At 44.6% G+C, this 19,378-nt stretch overlaps 1 protein-coding gene across 4 annotated transcripts in view; it reads left to right on the forward strand.

Annotated features, from left to right (window-relative positions):
* MYO5C (myosin VC) overlaps positions 1–19,378 on the forward strand; it is a 113,058-nt gene that overhangs the window by 19,488 nt on the left and 74,192 nt on the right. For all 4 annotated transcript variants that reach the window (XR_005018751.1, XM_036843419.1, XM_036843420.1 and 1 more), the window contains exons 5-10: positions 1,724–1,880; positions 4,065–4,208; positions 4,959–5,040; positions 6,176–6,283; positions 15,072–15,178; positions 18,211–18,476. Coding sequence is in view for 3 of the 4 variants with exons in the window: in XM_036843419.1 (XP_036699314.1) it covers positions 1,724–1,880; positions 4,065–4,208; positions 4,959–5,040; positions 6,176–6,283; positions 15,072–15,178; positions 18,211–18,476 (864 nt within the window). In the remaining variant the exon portion in view is untranslated. The remainder of the gene's footprint in view (positions 1–1,723; positions 1,881–4,064; positions 4,209–4,958; positions 5,041–6,175; positions 6,284–15,071; positions 15,179–18,210; positions 18,477–19,378) is intronic.

Raw genomic sequence — 19,378 nt, forward strand, 5'->3', positions numbered from 1 at the left:
CCTGAGGACACCAGCTGGACCCGAACCTGCCGTCCCTACTCTGGTGCTGTGACGAATGACGCAAAGATCTCCCCCTTTTCCTGAGCCCTGCGGGTAGTGTGGAGGCTCATGAGCAGAGGGCAGCTGAGCCCGATGGTACCAGAACATGAAAGATCCTGCAGGTTCCAAAAAAAAATTGCCAGTTACCTTGGCTTCTGCCACAGCAAGGTTCTTTCCAGTGCTAAAACACCCGTGGTTCTAGGATTTACCCTGGCCCCTGCAGGTCTCCAGGGCATCTGCAAGATTAGAGTCTGTGTGGCTCAGAGCCTGACAGGCCAGGACTGCCCCTGGGTGTCAGTAGCATGAGCTCGTTAGAGCTGCAGGACTGAGCCAGGTTCAAGCTTGAAGAGCCAGTTTCCTCTGGAGGTCTGTCCAACTGTAATAGCAGAGCCGAACATAAGGCAGGCTCTTACTGGACTTGCCGATGCTGGACTAGGAGTCCGGAGAGCCCAGCGTTAGGAACCCCAGTCCCACTCCGTGCGGCTGAGGGGCGCTGGGAGTGCCGTTCACCTCCTGAGCGTCTTAGCTTTCCTCACTGAGGCCAGGAGCTCTCTCTCTAAGGTCCTCTCCAGTGTCCACAGGGAGGCTGTGTATTCTGTGCCTCGCGGAGTCACTGTTCTACTCATCTGTAAGATGGATACACAGTATGTGGCATAGGATTTTTGTGAGGCTTAAATGAGAATCCCTGTAAAGTATTCACCAAGCACCTGGCACATAAGTGGTGCTAGGACAGGACTATAATAAGGTTCTACCATCATGATCTTATGACACAAAAAGTTTAATGCATTTTTTTAAGATCTCTAAGTTGTGTAACAGAGCATGTTGGCTTATGGAGCACACGTGTTCCCAAGCACATTTCAAGTAATTGCTCTCCAAATGATGTCTTTAAAATGTTTTTATATTTAAGTGGGGATATACAGAAAGGAGTTGACATAGACTTGAGACTGCTATCTTTAGAAACCTGCTTGCAGGTTTGGCCTGTGGCAAACCTCTGGGAACTTGGATTTCAGAAAGGTTCTCAACAGTTCCTAATTGCTAAGAGTGGCTCACTGCACCTAAACTGTTTGTGTGAGCAATGTGGTTCCTGCTGAATATCTGCTTTCCTTCTGGGCATCTGGAATTTTGGTGTGTGATAGCAGAGGATGCCTATGTGACCGGCCCCCGGTAAAAACCCTGGACACTGAGTCTCTATTGAGTTTCCCTGGTAGACAGTGTTTCCCGTGTGTTGTCGTAATTCATTGCTGGAGGAAGTAAGTGCATCCTGTGTGACTCCACTGGGAGAGGACTCTTGGAAGTTTGCACCTGGCCTCCTCTGGACTTGGCCCTGTATGCCTTTTCCCTTTGCTTATTTGCTTTGTATCCTTCTGGTGTAATAAGTCTTAGCCATGAGTGCAAATATTTGCTGAGTCCTGTGAGTCCTCCTGGTGGATCACTGATCTGGGATTGGTCTTGGGGACTCTCAGCACAGGGGACACAGCAGGAAACGAAGTTGTGTGTTCAGCAGGATCACAGAGAAAAAGACTAGAAGGAAATTCACTGGTATGTTAAAAACAGTTACTTTTTTTTTTAAAGTGATAAGACAAAGTCCCTTCTTCTGGCTTATCTGCATTTTTCTTGATGAGTATATATTGCCTAATAGGAAGAAATGAATCTTTTAAAAAATCCTTTTATTTATTTGCTTTAGAAATAATAAAAATCAGTCAATAATTGTAAGCGGGGAGTCGGGTGCTGGAAAGACAGTATCTGCTCGCTATGCCATGAGGTACTTCGCCACCGTCAGCAAGTCCAGCACTAATGCTCACGTGGAAGACAAGGTTCTGGCGTCGAACCCCATAACTGAGGTGTGTACCCTGTGGGTGTGGGGAGTGGGGACAGAGGCAGAGGCGTGTATGGAGAAGTGGGCTGGTTCGTGTATACAGGCATACCTCGCTTTGCAGATATTGCTTTTTTTCTTTTTTCTTTTTTAACTAGTTAAAGATTTATGGCAATCCTGCATCAAACAAGTCTATCAGCGCATTTTTCCAACAGCATTTGCTCACTTTTGTCTCTGTGTCACGTTTTGGTAACTCTCGCAGTATTTCAAACCCTCCACCAACAAAAAGATTCTGACTTGCTGAAGGGTCAGATGGTGGTTAGCATTTTTTAGCAATAAAATATTTAAAATTAAGGTGTGTACATTGTTTTTTTAGACATAATGCTATTTCACTCTTAATAGACTATAGTATAGTGTAAACATAACTTTTATATGCACTGGGAAACCAGAAAATTCGTGCAACTTGCTTTATTGTGACATTTGCTCTATTGTGGTGGTCTGGAACTAAACCCACCATATCTTCAAGGTATGCCTGTATGTTGTGCTTGCTAACTTGAGTTCCCTTCCTTTAAAAGCCAAAGAAGTGAGGGCAGGGAAGGAGCAAGGAAGTCTGTTCTCCGGTGGGATTTGAAGGAGATTGGGGCATAGATTGCTGCTTCCAAGGCCTCTCTCCCCTACCTGCTGGGCTAGAAATTCTACCATCAGGATTTCAGGAGTCCCCTGTTTACGTTTATATCCCAGGGGAAATTTCCTCAACCACAGAGACAACTGGTACACCAAGACCAGTGGTGTTCTCCAGCCAACCAGCACCAACTTTCATGAGCTGATTGTCAAACATTCAGGAATTCTTTTGCAAGTTATTGTTAAACCTTTGGTAGTTTGAAATCAGTCATGGTGGAAGTATTTACACCTTACAAATCGGCAAATGTCACATACCCAGGCTGTTCCTCCTCCCCTCCCCGAGAGTGATTCATCAGCACACCGCTGACTGGCTCAGATATGTGGGCAAGGCCAACCACGATGGCACCCAGGGGTGAGGAGACAACCCTCAAGGAAGAAGGGGCATCTGACAGCTCACGGGAGGGCCCAAAGGCCAACTCTGGCTGCCTTGCAAATTGGGAAGAGGATTGATTTGGATTTATTTGGAAGCATAGCAAGTAATTAAGAACGTTAGATTCCTAGACCCTTTCTCCCTGTTTTCTTGAATCAAAATCCTCAATGAATATTTATCAGACCACCTATTTTGCTTAAGCCACTGTGCCAAAATAATACAGGAAGTAATGAAAAAGAATAAGGTCCAATCCCCAAGTTTTAAGACTCCTCTAACATAGCATATTTTAAATTCGAATAGAAAGATAAATCATGATCCAAGATGGCAGTAAAAAGGTTGTCAAGAAGACTACCCTGTTAAGTGCCCAGTGGATGATATCGTATGGTTATTTGTTTAGGGCTGGTCTCACCTGCTAGTGTAAGCTCCATGAAGGCAAGACCATGTCTACTTGGTTTACCTTCGCCTGCCAGTAAATACATGTTGTCCAAAAGCATGATGGCCTGGACAGGAATGCGACATGTGTGCATAGGAAGGGTACTTCCAGCTGGAAGGTGCCCAGGAAGGGAGAGCAGGGTGGGCAAGAGGAGAGACAGAATTCAGTAGCAGAAGTAAAAAGAAAAAATCATGCTCAGTGTGGGAGGGATGGAAGAAGGCAGTTTTTTGGTTGAGTAGAAAGTTCGAGTAGGGAAGTGGTAAGGGATAAGGACAGAAGTAAAGGTTGGATGAAAGATGTAGACTTTGAATTGAGCATCTCTAATATTTTAGGCATAGATGAGTTGAGACACTGTATATTATCTCATTTAATTCTCCCAACTCTGTAAGATGCATACTTCCCCATATTACAGCTGGAGAAACTGAGACTTGGAAAGATGAAATAATTTTTCTAGCATCACACAGATAGTAAAAAAGGAGCCTAGGGCCATGAAACATCAGAACCCATGTGTTTTCTGGTCCTGCTCAGTGTCTACCAGTAAGATTGAGGAGAGCCTTGAGGTGAGATTGAGGAGACCTAAGGATGTGTCTTATTCCCTGCGAGCCCCTGCCTCCCGGCCTCCCTCTATAATCAGACTTTTCCCCAGCATACAGGACTGGATTTTACTGTAACTGCTCCAATAATATTGATGCAAAGGTTTTTTTTAATGTTGTTACTATGTTTTGTAGGCTGTTGGAAATGCCAAGACCACCCGCAATGACAACAGCAGTCGTTTTGGGAAATACACAGAAATCAGTTTTGATGAGAGAAATCAAATTATAGGAGCCAACATGAGAACTTACCTGCTGGAGAAATCCAGAGTTGTCTTTCAAGTAAGGATAAAAATATTAAATTTCTTTTTCCCCAACTTTTGTAGTATGGTTCATATTTATATATTCATTAGACAACCTACATTGTTCTGTGACTTGAAGAATACAGTTTTCCTATATTTCATTTGCAGTTTGGGTTATTTTTTTTCTATTTCTTAAAAATGAAAATTGATGAATAGGTGCAGTATTAGTGGAATTATATGGTTGAGGGAAAAGTTTATGACTTTCAATTTTAGGCACTTAAATCCTTAGCATTTAAAAATCAAGTTTATCTTTCTAGAACACAAAGACGTCTACTTGAAATAGACAAAGCTGTTAGACTGGCTTTTGTATCAGGAAGGGAATGGGATCAGATCTAGAGAGGCGGGGTTTAAGAAAAAGGCTTCTCTCCATAAAATGGAGAAAACTCTCATCGTTTTGGCCCAGAAGGAGAGTAACAGTAAACCTTGTACTGCAGGGAGTTTCTTTAAAATTTCAGCTAGTACTAACTACATTATTTCCCCTTTCGTAGAATGTTTCGTTTAATAACACTTTCTCTGCGGTGGTTATTTGGAAGGTGATCTTGGGCCACTGGCTCTCCCTCTGTGAGCCAGTGGAGGCAAGAAGTTGGGTCACAGCAAAAACACACGTGGATGTCCGTGTCCATGAGAGCAGAACTGTCAAGATTAGCCATCTAAGACCCTCTTGTTGAAAACCTCACATTTTCATTTGTAAAGGGCTTGTGTAATTCCAGGACTTTTCTTTATTTTACAGTCAGAAAATGAGCGAAATTACCACATTTTCTATCAGCTTTGTGCATCTGCACAGCAGTCGGAATTTAAACATCTTAAATTGGGTACGTAATGCATGGTGTGTGGAAGAGTCTCTTTTTTATGTAGGAATTTAAATTCTAGGTTAATTTCGTCTTTTATAATATCGTCACTTTTTAAAAAAAAAGTATTCTGTCTAAAAGCATAAGATCCTTGGGTTCCAGGGATGGAATTGATGCATTTAACTGAGGAGGTAGATTAGTTAGGGGCAAAGTGAGTCCAGGAATAGGGGACCCCTTCAACTCCAGGGTTCTTTGCAAAGCTCCAGAGTGATTGTGGTCCATCCAGCTAGAACTACGTGAAGAAGGCCTTCTGACCACTGGGACTTACCGATCTAAGTTCCCAAACTTTTCTTTTTATCTGAACTTCTTGGATGGTCATTTTTCTAACAGCTATGACATATTTCCGTGTCTTCTGAGACAGAGTACCTCTATCATAATTTGAATTTCCTTGATGACTCAAAATCATTATTAATTGTAATCATAATTAATGAGCTATTTGTCGTTTAGTGCAAATGGCCCAGCTCCAGTGGTATCTCGGCTCTCCTGTCTTGGTCGTTTGTGCCGTGTTGGTAGACAGAATTGTCTAGTGTGTCGCAGTTGAGTGCACACTCCCTAATCCTGGAGAAGTTACTTGCACTTGTAGAATCTAAGTTTCTGCAGATTTCGTATAATGATAATATCCATGCCTTGTCTGCCAAATAGAATGTGAGGAGCGAACATGGAAGAGCTTTCTGAAGTCTCTCCTACTATTCAAATATTAGATGCATATATGGTTATTATCTTGACCACAGTGATGTTTTTATAACGGTATATGTTTATCAAAACTTATCAAGTTTTCTACAGTTAATCGTACGTTCAATAAACCTCAGTAATGCTGTATAAAATTGTTAGGTATGGGAACAAAATCCACGCGCTCTGGAGTCAGGCCTGTGTTTTAATTCTTGCCCTGCCGTCAGCTGTGGGACCATGAGCAGGCCACTTTACTTTTCTGAGCCTCAGCTTCTGAGTCAGCAACGTAGAATTCTAAGGAATAAGTGGAGAAACATTTGTAAAGTGCTTAAGATAGCACATTAAGTGTGAACTTTTCTTCTCGCTTCTGATGTACATGTATGTTCAGATTTCTGTGTCACAGACGTCACAGTCTTACTTTTGATTTCAGGGAGTGCAGAAGAATTTAATTATACGAGAATGGGGGGCAGTACCATCATTGAGGGCGTGAATGACAGAGCCGACATGATAGAGACTCAGAAGACCTTCACACTACTGGGTAAGTGAAAGCATCCTATCCCAGGAGTGGCCATGTTCTCCAAAAAGGCTGGGATGCCCAGCATTGCATGTGTTCTGAAGACACCTAATAAATTCTAATTTTAAGATGAGCCAATCAAAACACATACTTGGAGGCCAAGCGGTCAAAAAGGTGCTTTTCCCTTAAAAGATCCAGAAATCAACTCTGTGCTCTATGATGACCTAGATGGGTGGGATTGAAGGGTGGGTGAGAGGAAGGGGATATATGTATACATATAGCTGATTCACATCGTTGTATAGCAGAAACTAACACAACATTGTAAAACAACTATACTCCAATAAAAATGAATGAATGAATAAATAAATAAATAAATAAATAATTTAAAAAGCCCTATGGCAGGGACTTCCCTGGTGGTCCAGTGGTAAAGAATCCACCTTGCAATGCAGGGGACGCGGGGTCGATCCCTAGTCAGGGAACTAAGATCCCACATACCACCGGGCAACTAAGCCCGTGTGCCACAACTACTGAGCTCGTGCGCCTCAACTAGAGAGCCTGAGTGCTGCAAACTACAGAGCCCACATGCTCTGAAGCTGCGCTCCACAGCTACAGAGCCCACGCACTCTGGAACCCGTGTGCACAACTACAGAGCCCACACACCCTGGAGCCTGCGCGCCACAACTAGGGAAGAGAAAACCTGCACACCACAACTAGAGAGAAGCCTGCATGCCGCTATGAAGAGCCCGCTCGCCACAACAAAAGATCCCCGATGCCTCAATGAAGATCCCGTGTGCTGCAACTAAGACCCGAGACAGGGCTACCCTGGTGGTGCAGTGGTTAAGAATCCACCTGCCAATGCAGGGGACACGGGTTCAAGCCCTGGTCCGGGAAGATCCCACATGCCGCGGACCAACTAAGCCCGTGCGCTCTAGAGCCCACGAGCCACAACTACTGAGCCTGCGTGCCACAACTACTAAAGCCTGTGCACCTAGAGCCCGTGCTCTGCAACAAGAGAAGCCACCGCAATGAGAAGCCCGTGCACCGCAATGAAAAGTAGCCCCCGCTCGCCGCAACTAGAGAAAGCCCGTGTGCAGCAACGAAGACCTGATGCAGCCAAAAATAAATTAAAAAAAAAAAACAAAAAAAAAAAACCGAGACAGCCAAAAAATAAAAAATAAATAAATAAAATCCTTAAAAAAAAAAGAAACCTTATGGAAGGGGCACCAAATGATAGCAGTAGTCAAAAAGTATTCTTCACCTCCGTGGGCTCACAGTAAAAAAAAAGTTTTACTTAAGAATATTCTTGGGACGGTGGGATGAATTGGGAGATTGGGATTGACACATATACACTAATATGTATAAAATAGATAACTAATGAGAGCCTGCTGTAAAGCACAGAGAACTCTACTTCACTGTACAGTGGAAACTAACACAACATTGTAAAACAACCATACCCCAATTAAAAAAAAAAAAAAGGAAAAAATAATATCCTTGAAGAAGCAATAAAAATAATTAATTTTATTAAAAAATAAATGATCTTAACTAAGAGTATAACTGTTTGAGAAACAGTGACTTATTGCCAGTGGTTCTCAATACTAGAATATCAGATCACCTGAGAAGATTTTTTTTTAAAATTCTTATATCTAGATATCACCCCAGACCTACTAAATCTGAATGAGAATATTTGAGAACAATGATGTACCTAAAAGAGAAGAAATAATCGTGTAGAAGCTTCTCATTCTAATCTGTGAACTGTGTGAAAACCTCGAGATAGACATTTCAAATAAAAAGTGTCTAACTTTGGGCTTCTTCCTTTCCATCAGGAATTTATGAACTAGCGTTCAATTTCTACCCTAATCAGTCGTTCTAACAAAACTTCTAATTTTAAAAAGATCAGATCTTTTTTTCGCTACAAAATTTAATTTTGCAAAGTTCACTTAAACTGAACCAAAGAAAATCTTTGTAGAGAAATAGTGCAGCTCTTAAATGTTCCTCCACATGCATGCATTGGACATGGCTATGAGTCCTCTAAGAACAAGAACTTTATCTTTCTTAAAATGACCATTTATTATTATCTCTTGTGATTCCGGGCTGACTGGGCTCACCGGGGCGCTTCTCACTTGGGGATTCTCGTATGATGGTGGCAGGGGCTGGATCAGCTGAGGGCGTCTTCTGTCACAGGGGCTGGGATGGCTAGAACTACTGAGGGCTGGGTGGGCATTTCTCTTCCTCCACGTGGCCCTCCTCACAGCACGCCGGTCACATGCGGCTAGCTTCTCCCCGAGCTAGTTCCGACAGGCTCAGGTGGACTCTGCAGGTTTTTGTTTTTTTTTTTTTTTTTTATAAATTTATTTATTTATTTATTTTGGCTGTGTTGGGTCTTCGTTTCTGTGCCAGGGCTTTCTCCAGTTGCGGCGAGCGGGGGCCACTCTTCATCGCGGTGCGCGGGCCTCTCATTATCGCGGCCTCTCTTGTTGCGGAGCACGGGCTCCAGACGCGCAGGCTCAGTAGTTGTGGCTCACGGGCTTAGTTGCTCCGCGGCATGTGGGATCTTCCCAGACCAGGGCTCGAACCCGTGTCCCCTGCATTGGCAGGCGGACTCCCAACCACTGCGCCACCAGGGAAGCCCTCTGCAGGTTTTTTTATGAACCAGCCTTGGAAGCAGTGCAGCATCACCGCTGCTGTGTGCTAATAATCAAAAGCAAGGCATAGGGCCAGCTCAGACTTAGGACCCTCGGGGAGAAAACTACACAGGGCGTGAACAATGGGAGGGTAATGCATTGGGGGTCATCTTTGGAGAGTAGCCACCACAGTAGCTGTTAGGGATGTGGTGAGAATTAAGAGATAACGTCTCTTGGTTTATGAACTGTGGCATGCTCTATCAGAATGAGAGATCAGTACACATTGAATGAAAGCATGACCTCAACGTATGAATCACTAAAAAATGTCCTAGGCCAGAGGTTGGCAGCTTGCAGCCTGTTTTTGTAAATAAAGTTTTATTGGAACACAGCCACACTCATTTAAGTATGATCTATGGCCGTTTTCATGCTATGGTGGCAGAGTTGAGTACTTGTGCCATAGACTCTATAGCCTGCAAAGCCTAATAGGAAAACGTTTGCTGACCGTTGTCCTAGGTGATAAAGTGAGCATAGTTGATGGGTTCCTTATAGTTTTCTTTTTTTTTTTTCTTTTTTTTTAAAAAATTTTTATTTACTTATTTATTTATTTTATGGCTGTGTTGGGTCTTCGTTTCTGTGCGAGTGCTTTCTCCAGTTGCGGCAAGTGGGGGCCACTCTTCATCACGGTGCGCGGGCCTTTCACTATCACGGCCTCTCCTGTTGCAGAGCACAGGCTCCAGACGCGCAGGCTCAGTAATTGTGGCTCACGGGCCTAGCTGCTCCACGGCATGTGGGATCTTCCCAGACCAGGGCTCGAACCCGTGTCCCCTGCATTGGCAGGCAGATTCTCAACCACTGCGCCACCAGGGAAGCCCCCTTATAGTTTTCTTGCAATTTGTGAAAAGATTCGTGGGTGGAGTCATGAAGCTAAGCTTCAACCCCAGTGTGTTTAAACATGGATGTCCCCTGAGGACCCCTGGCCAGGCAAAGAAGTTTGAGCAGGCTTCAGAGGTCTGTTTGCTGCTGTGGAGTAGATTCATGCATGGAACTCACTATAACTTTGAGATTGCCATCATCCTGTGACCCCCACAGCCAATAATCTCATGCTGTGTGTTGATTTCATGGTCTCTAAACCTGCGTTGTCCAACACAGTTAACTACTAGCCACAAGTGACTGTTTTCATTAATTAAAATGAAATAAATTTTAAAATTCATTTCTCAGTTGCACTAGACATGTTTCAAATGCTCATAACCATATGTAGCTAATAGCTGCCATATTGTTCAGCACACATAAAGAACATTCTCATCCCCAAGGAAAGTTCTATCCAATAGCATGTCTCCAACAATGTGAATATCTCGTGTATACTGCTTGTCCCGTTGGCTGTGTCCTCTTGTTTGTGTCTCAGTGTTATCATCTTAGACAGAGACCCCCTCTAGGGCAGACTGCCCAACATGAATCATACATAGGCTTATAACACATTTGGGCAGATACCTTTTTTAAATGTAATTGCTAAACAACGTACTTGTTGGTTGATTTGTCCATTGCTGTGGTTTGCTATGGAGACAGTTTGGAGAAACAGACAAGGTTAGCAGTGAGGTCATCTAGTTCAGTACACAGATCCACTTCACAACACACCCAGTAAGCAGACTTCTGGGATCTGCTCAGACTTCTTTGCCTGGTGCAGGGTCATCAGGAAACCATCACTTTTATACACCCTGGGGTGAGCTAAGGCAGCTTCATGACTCCACAGGTCTTTTCACTCACTGCAGTGGTCACTGGCGGTACACTGCTTAGCCATGATACACCTGGTGTGATTGTGACTTTGGCAAGTTCCCTAATCCTTCTATGCCTTAGTTTACCCCTCTGTAAAATGGGAACAGTACTAGTACTTTATATAGTAGTTGTAATCATTAGACGAGGTGATATGTAGAAAGTACTAAGGATAATGCCTGCTGCAGAGCTTCATTTGCTTTCCCTTCTGGCTCTGCTTCTGAGGTACTAAAATGGTTCTGAGACCCAATTCCAATGTGTGTTGGGGGAGGAGGGTGAGGGTGGGGGGTTCCCCACACCAAGCGATTCTCTGGACACCAGCTGGGTGTCCTACAATTCGCCTCAATTCTGACACTATCTACCTGGAGAAAGCCTCAGATCCCACAGGTTGAGGGCTCAGTTCCACAGGACTGCCCCCAGCCCACCCCGCTTCAGATCAGGTTGTCACCTGTGATTGTAACCGAATGGCTGTAAATCAGAGGTTCCCACAACCACCTCCTTGGGTTCAATTAATTTGCTAGAGCAGCTCACAGAACTCAGAGAAACATTTTACTTACTAGATCATCAATTTATTATAAAAGGATATAACTCAGGAACAGTCATTTGGAACAGATACACAGGGGCAAGTATGTGGGAAGGAGCACGGAGCTTCCATGCTGTCTGAGTATGTCACTCTCCACAATCCCCATGCATTCACCTGGGGGCTTGCAAACCTCGTGCTTTTGGGTTTTTATGGAGACTTCATTACATAGGCACGGTTGATTAAATCATTGGCCATTGGCAGTTAGTTCAACTTCTAGCCCCTCTCTGCTCCCCGGAGTTTGAGGGGTGAGACTGAAAGTTCCAACTCTCAGTCACAGGGTTGTTTCCCTTGGCAACCAGCCCCCATCCTCACATGACCTAGGGGCATTCGAAAATTGCCTCATTAACAAAAGACATCTTAATCTCTCTCAGAAGTTAGGAAGTTCCCGGGGTTTTAGAAGTTCTGTGTGTTAAACTGGATGAAGCCCAAGTATATACTTCTTAGTTTAAATCACAATATCACAGGTACTTTAGCTAGCCACAAGTTACCCACTGAGGAAGCAGAATGGGGGTGCATTTTGATCAAGAGCTCATTTCCTTTATTCTTCTGCTGACTCTCATTTAATTCATCCTTTGATCTTTGCCTAGCCATTAAGATCTCTGACAGAAAGAATACTCTGGAAACAGTCAGACCTATCCTGGACCTCAGGCTCAAGAAACTTGACCCCTATGTTTCTCGTTGAAATCTACCTCAGGCCAGTGGTGCTTGTGCAGTGATTTTATCTTACTAGAAATGATTACTTAAGTGAGGTCTTAAGTTCTTTCTTTGACATCATTGCTTTGGAGTTGTTATTTCACTTTTGTCAGTTTTGGAAAGCATGGGGTAAGTAATGGATCATACAGAGAGTGGGAGTGCCAGAGCAGATTCCCAGACTTTGTGTATTTAGTTCCTTTTCTTCATCACTTACCTGTCATTTATCATGGTGATGCACAGGGGTTTATTTCTGTTAGAATCATCTGTCCTTCAAATGTAGGCATTAGCGCGAAATGGAACAGCTGCAAATGCCTGGACTCAGATTGAACTGGAGGCTTCCATGTAATTTTGGTTTGAAATTTTTTTAATTTTTATTGGAGTATAGTTGTTTTACAATATTGTGTTAGTTTCTACTGTACAGCAAAGTGAGTCAGCTATACATATACATATATCCCCTCTTGTTTGGATTTTCTTCCCATTTAGGTCACCACAGAGCACTGAGTAGAGTTCCCTGAGCTATACAGTAGGTTCTCATTAGTTATCTATTTTATACATAGTATCAATAGTGTATATGTGTCAATCCCAATCTCCCAATTCATCTCTCCCCCCACCCCGCCCTTTCCTCCTTGGTATCCATACGTTTGTTCTCTATGTCTGTGTCTCTATTTCAGTTTTGTAAATAAGGTTGTCTATACCAATTTTGCAGATTCCACATGTATGTGTTAATATACGATATTTGTTTTTCTCTTTCTGACTTACTTCACTCTGTATGACAGTCTCTAGGTCCATCCACGTCTCTACAAATGACCCAATTTCATTCCTTTGTATGGCTGAGTAATATTACATTGTATATATGTACCACATCTTCTTTATCCATTCCTCCATTGATGGACATTTAGGTTGCTTCCATGACCTGCCTATTGTAAATAGTGCTGCAATGAACATTGGGGTGCATGTGTCTTTTTGAGTTAATGGTTCTCTCTGAGTATATGCCCAGTAGTGGGATTGCTGGGTCATATGGTAGTTCTAGTTTTAGGTTTTTAAGGAACCTCCATGCTGTTCTCCAGAGTGGCTGTATCAATTTACATTCCCACCAACAGTGCAAGAGGGATCCCTTTTCTCCACACCCTCTCCAGCATTTATTGTTTGTAGATTTTTTGGTGATGGCCACTCTGACTGGTGTGAGGTGATACCTCATTGTAGTTTTGATTTGCATTTCTCTAATAATTAGTGATGTTGAACATCTTTTCATGTGTTTGTTGGCCATCTCTATGTCTTCGTTGGAGAAATGTCTATTTAGGTCTTCCGCCCATATTTTGATTGGGTGGTTTTTTCTTTTTTTTTTTTTTTTTAACTTTTGAGTTAGTTTATTTATTTATTTATGGCTGTGTTGGGTCTTCGTTTCTGTGCGAGGGCTTTCTCTAGTTGTGGCAAGCGGGGGCCACTCTTCATCACGGTGCACGGGCCTCTCACTATTGCGGCCTCTCTTGTTGCGGAGCACAGGCTGCAGACGCGCAGGCTCAGTAATTGTGGCTCACAGGCCCAGTTGCTCCGCGGCATGTGGGATCCTCCCAGACCAGGGCTCGAACCCGTGTCCCCTGCATTGTCAGGCAGATTCTCAACCACTGTGCCACCAGGGAAGCCCCAAGCTTTTAAGTTTAATTAGGTCCCATAGGTTTGAAATCTTTTATGACTTTGATTTTGTGTAATCTTAGTAGAGAGAAGTCTCTCCACGTTTGGAAATTATTTAAGAACGTGACCTAGCTGCTATTGAGATATTCCACATATCCTCAAGTCAGAAGTAGCAGGTGGCTGCAGTGGCTCTTACTGGGCATGTAGGGCCTGCTGCTCTTTTGCTGGAGGAGTCGAGGGTCTCCTGTTAACTGAAAAAAATGCACAACCTAAAAGTTGAGAATTATGTTTTATTTGGAGGACAAAACTGAGGACTTAAGCCTGGCACACAGCCTCTCAGCTAGCTCTGAGGGACCGCTCCCAAGAGGTAAGGGAGGAGCCAGGATATGTAGGAGTTTTAAGTCAGAACATCAAAAGATTACTGTTAATTGAAGAAAACCAGACATCTCAAATTAAGGAATTTAGCACTTTTCTATTTATGGGAAGATACAAGAGTCTGGGTTCATTGAAATCATTCCTTTGATACGCACCTTAGCTACTTAGGACCTGTATCCTGCTTTTCTCCATCCTGAACCCCCTCAGGGTACACTGTTGGGGGCAGTGATAATGGCTGATGGTATGATGGCCACAGCATCCATTGTTTGCTGATATGACAGGCAACATTCTTCATTCACAAGTGATACTCCACATACATTGGTCAGGGTCCCATCGAGGAAACATGGGGCACATTCAAATAGGATAAAAGGAGGAGGGTTTATTTATGAAGGGAGCAACTACAAACTGTATGGGGCTAAGGGGGCTCTGAGGAGCAGTAGGGACCTGGAAACAGCAGCCCTTTTTGTTCAGGCACAGAGCCTGAAGGGCAGGTTGGGGAAAGTCAGCAATGACTCGGAACAGTAACATTCTGTCAGTCGGCAACACAGCCAGCCTGAGGCAACTTTGCAGGGAAAGAGATGGGGAGATGTACCCAGCACCTGTCTCCTCCTGCTCTCTCATCTCCTGCCAGGGTCCCCACTGGTCAAACCCCACCAGAGCCCATTGCCTTGGTCCAAACAGGCCAGTCTCCTGCGGCAGAGAACAGGGTGTAGAGCTGGAGGGGCAAATGAAATCCTTCCAGCACAAACCATAAAAAGCATCCAGAGAACTTATGAGCAAAAAGCAAAACAAAAAAATTAACAATCAAGAAAGCACAGCACACAGAGTGAATGAGAGCTGGTTCTCCCAGGAACCCAACATGAAGTGGTTACTCAGATACTAATTTTTGTGTTGAACTTCCTAGCAGCCGCAGCAAAAGGGAAACCTGGTGGGTTGTACAGCTCACATTGTGTGCCTGCACACGTCAAACTAGAAAGACAGTGAACTAGATTTTCCCTGGGGTCTACTCATTGTTCCCTGTCCCAGCTCTTGGCACTGATGGTACTAGAGTGTCATGAGAGAATTCAGGTGTTTATCTTACTAGTAACTGAGCAAGAGAAGAAATGCAGTATTCCTAATTTGGGAAAAATTTTGTTTTCAGGTTTCAAGGAAGATTTTCAGATGGATGTTTTTAAGATCCTGGCAGCCATCCTGCATCTGGGCAATGTGCAGATCATAGCAGTGGGCAATGAGAGATCGGCGGTCAGTGTAAGATATGTGTTTGTTTCACCCTTCCTGTGTTGGGACGATCATCAGTAGAAACCTCTCATGGTTACCCTGCTTTTGCATTTTAGCACCAGGCACATTGGGCCTACTGGGGAGACCAGTTTAACAGGAACAAGGAAGGTAGGAGTTTCCATGGGTTACCTTCAAAGAGTAAAGCTTCTTCCCCTTGCAACAGTAGAGAAGGGGGAAATGCATTCTCTGCTTTTCTTTTATTCAACAAATTTTTACTGAGTGCCTACTCTGCCAGACACTGTTATAGGCTCTGGAGAAACAGCAGTGAACAAAACAAGATCAGAAGGCCTTCATGAAGCTTATGATCTGGGGGAAGGAAGTGGAGGAGGGGGAGACACAATAAACAGTTACAGGCTCTGGCAGCTGGCGATAGCCATTAAAAAGGAAAATTAAGCAGAGTAGGGGTGGGGCGGGGCTGTGCCTTTTGTATCTGGCATTCAGAGAAAGCCTTTCTAATTCCATAAGGAAGTGAATTGTGTCACTTCACACACACACTTCGGGAAGAACATTTGAAGTAGAGGGAACAGCTGGTGCAAAGGCCCTAAGGCAGGAAGTGTTATTGGAAAAATAGCCAAAAGGTTGGTAAATGCAGAAAAGAGTGAGAGAAAGGAGGGGTGGTAGATGAGGCCAGAAAAATGAGGGGTAGGCGGGAGGGAAAGGTGCAGATCATGCAGGGCCTTAAGGGCACTGGACAGTTTTAAGTAGAAAGGACACCTCCTACCTCCTGACACATGCCTGATTCAAACACCAGTGGTGCTCTCTATGGAAATATATTCCCCTGTAAGTTTTGTGATGGATTTCTTTATTTAATGGACACAAGATAAGTTTATGTGTGTGTCTCTTTAGCAACAAATGTTATGAGTGGTGATTCTTGGTGGGGTATGTGTTTGCTTATTCTCAACAATATCCATGTAAAGAGGACAGTCACACAGTTAAAAATTTCTCTGAAATGCAAAATCTTCTTATCGTTAAAACTTTGTATTAACATGTGTGTCTTAGTCATCTCCGGTTGCCATAACAAACTACCACAGGCTGGGTGGCTTAACAACAGAAATTTATTTTCTCACAGTCCTGGAGGCTGAAAGTCCAAGATCAAGGTGCCAGCATGGTTGAACTCTTGGTGAGGGCCCTCTTCCTAGCTTGCAGACAGCTGCCTTCTTGCTGTGTCCTCACATGGCAGAGAGAGACAGCAATATCTAGTCTCTTTTCTTATAAGGGCACTAATCCTATCATGGGGGCCCCATCCGCATGACCTCATCTAAACCTAATTACCTCCTAAAGGCCCCACTTCCAAATACCATCACATTGGGGGTTAGGGCTTCAACATATGAGTTTTCCATATGACTGAAACAAACATTCAGTCCATAAGAATATCTACTTTCATGTCTCCAAAACAACGGATGGGAACAATTGTTAATTTTGTACACCTGGTAATTTCTCAGCTCTGGGACCTGTGGTTTAAGGGGAGAGAGCGCTGAGCAGAAATGAAGGGTGTGTTTTTGGCCTGTTGCCTTATGACCAGGAGGTAATTCTCCTCCCTCTCCTCAGATTCCTACACTAAGCGCCCCGCCCCCATCCCCACCAATATCCAGCCCTGACAGAGTCAGTCAGTTCACAAAGGACTGGGAAGTTTGGAGAAAGGTGATGGTAGGCCTGGAATGTGTGTAGGTGTGGTTCTCCCTCTGGATACTGGCTCATTTACCCCAGAAATGGGCTGCTGCGCTTTTTCTTCTGAAACTCCCATGACTTCCACCCAGCAAATGCCCTTGCTTTGAACTCTGTCCTGTGAAGTTTGTTGTGAAGGTAGTATTTTAGAGGAGGAGTTAAAATTGATAGACTAAAAATCCTTTGTCTATCCATCTTAGGAGACAGATTCCACAAAAAAGATGTCAAATCTTTGTAGAAAATTATCAGTCCTGTAATTTTCAGTCATTTGCATCAAGAACTTGAAATATTGGGCAAATTCAATCAGATGAAGCCAGCTTACTTTTTAAAACTTGCTGCCCCTTTGCATTTCCCCCGGTAGCTGCGCCTGTAGCTGAATGTTTTTAACTCAGAAGGTTTGGTTCCTGCTTAGAAGGAAGGAAACCAATGGCTCTGCCAGTTCCCTCCCCCAGGGAGGGAATCAGGCACATTTAAGACAGGCTTCATATTATTGTGATCTTGGTCAGAAGGGATGTGGGTTGGCGGCAGGACTTTATAGGTTGTTATCGCCACTGTAATCTGATGCTTTTTAAATGCAATCATGTGGTTTTTCCCCCGATTGGCTGAGATGGTGTCTACAGATCAGCCTGCCTCAGAAGTTCCCCTTCCCGAGAGGAATGATGGTGTGCAGTCACATGGGATCACATCTCCTTGCCTAGTGACAAGGACCCCTAGTCCGTGCTTCCTGAAGACAAACAGGAGCAGAACTCTCCTTGCCTGCTGGCCAGTGGGGCAGCTCTCCTGCCCAGGCTTGGGAGAGAAATAAGATTCACTTTGTACGTCCAGGAAGAGTCCCCACCACAGCCCTCAAGTTGGCTGGGAAGCTACTTTACTCCAGGGATCCCACCGTGTTCTCTCTGACAATGACACCTAGGTACCTCCTGGGCCAGACCCCCCCGGGCAAATCCCAACAACACAAGGAGGGAGAGGTCGTGAGTGTAGCCTCTGACAGGTGGCCTGGATGTGATGCGAAGGGAAGAGAGGCTACAAGGCTGTGTCCACGTGCACAGGAGAGGGGAGAGGATTGCTTCTGTGGCCTAAATCACTACTGACATTCTTTGGCCCGAACGAAAATCCAGATGGGACCAAGCCCAGGACTGCCTGGCATCACCACAGCGGTGCCCTGCCAGGGACCAGGTGCAGGCTGCGTGCCACTGCAGGCCCTCCTGCTTCACTCCCAGACCCGGCTCTGTGTCCTGAGGCCTGGTCGTGCAGAGGCCGAGGGGCCTGGCTGAGTGGGCCAGTGCTGGTTTAGATGGCCCGATGGCCCTGACGGGGCTTGTGTCTTGCTTTTGAAGGAACACGACAGTCACCTGGAGGTGTTCTGTGAGCTCCTGGGCCTGGAGAGTGGCAGAGTCGCTCAGTGGCTGTGTAATCGCAAGATCATCACAAACTCCGAGACGGTGGTGAAACCCATGACCAGGTCCCAGGCCATCAACGCCAGGGACGCGCTGGCCAAAAAGATCTACGCTCAGCTGTTTGACTTCATCGTGGAGAGAATTAACCAAGCCTTGCAGTTTTCAGGCAAGCAGCACACTTTTATTGGTGTTTTGGACATTTATGGGTAAGAGTCTCTTCAGTGAGCCTGTCTTTCCTCATTTAAATGTCGAATGCCTGTTATTTTTAGATCATTTTGTTCTGGTTGCTCTTTTGTGTTTCACGTGATCAGAAAGATGGTGTTCTCTTTTTTTGCATATATATGGATGTTAGATACAGTCTCCTGGGCTACAGTGTCTTTTTTCTAGGGTATATTAAATAAATTCTAAATCAGTAATGGCCAACATCCAGAGCCACATGCCAGCTACCATGCTGAGTGGGCTCCGTGCACCTTCTTATTCCTCAAACAACCTTGTAATTACCCTCGTTTTACAGATGAAACAACTAAGCCTTAGGAAGACTCTTTCACAGTTGCTCTGCTGGTGGGAAAACCCAGCACTGTATGAGGCTCTCACCCACTTCTGTTTCCCTATAGAGGCCCTGTGAGGTGTAGAGCCCTGACATACCTTTCCCATTTCGTAGGGTGAAAATAACAGCCCCAGCGGTCCTGCACCTTGCCCACACTCACAAGGCCAGAGGTAGACTCAAACCCAGGGCTTTTACCAACCAGCCTCCTCACACCTAAAATCCTCTTCCATTCTTGGATCATGAGGGTCATGTGTTTGCCCCATTCTCCAAGAATTCTAATACATTTGGGGGACCAAGTTCCCACATTGTGGTTTTTTTCTTGCTTCTTTTCATTGCCCAGTCCTGCTTTTCCAGGTCAGACTTGTGCTAAAGACACTTGTAGAATAGCCAAGAAGAGTGAGTGAGGCCTGGCCAGCATGAGGGAGTTAGCACCCGGGCTTTTGTTTGTTAGCAGCTGGCCTCGGGCGCCCAACCCCTTCCCCCTCCCAGGACCAGCCCTGGTTTCTCAGGGGGAGGAGGGACAGATGGTCCCAGGGAAGGCATCACGGACTATTGCACCCA

The sequence above is a fragment of the Balaenoptera musculus genome, chromosome 2 (assembly GCF_009873245.2).
Source record: "Balaenoptera musculus isolate JJ_BM4_2016_0621 chromosome 2, mBalMus1.pri.v3, whole genome shotgun sequence".
NCBI classification, from domain to species: Eukaryota; Metazoa; Chordata; class Mammalia; order Artiodactyla; family Balaenopteridae; genus Balaenoptera; species Balaenoptera musculus.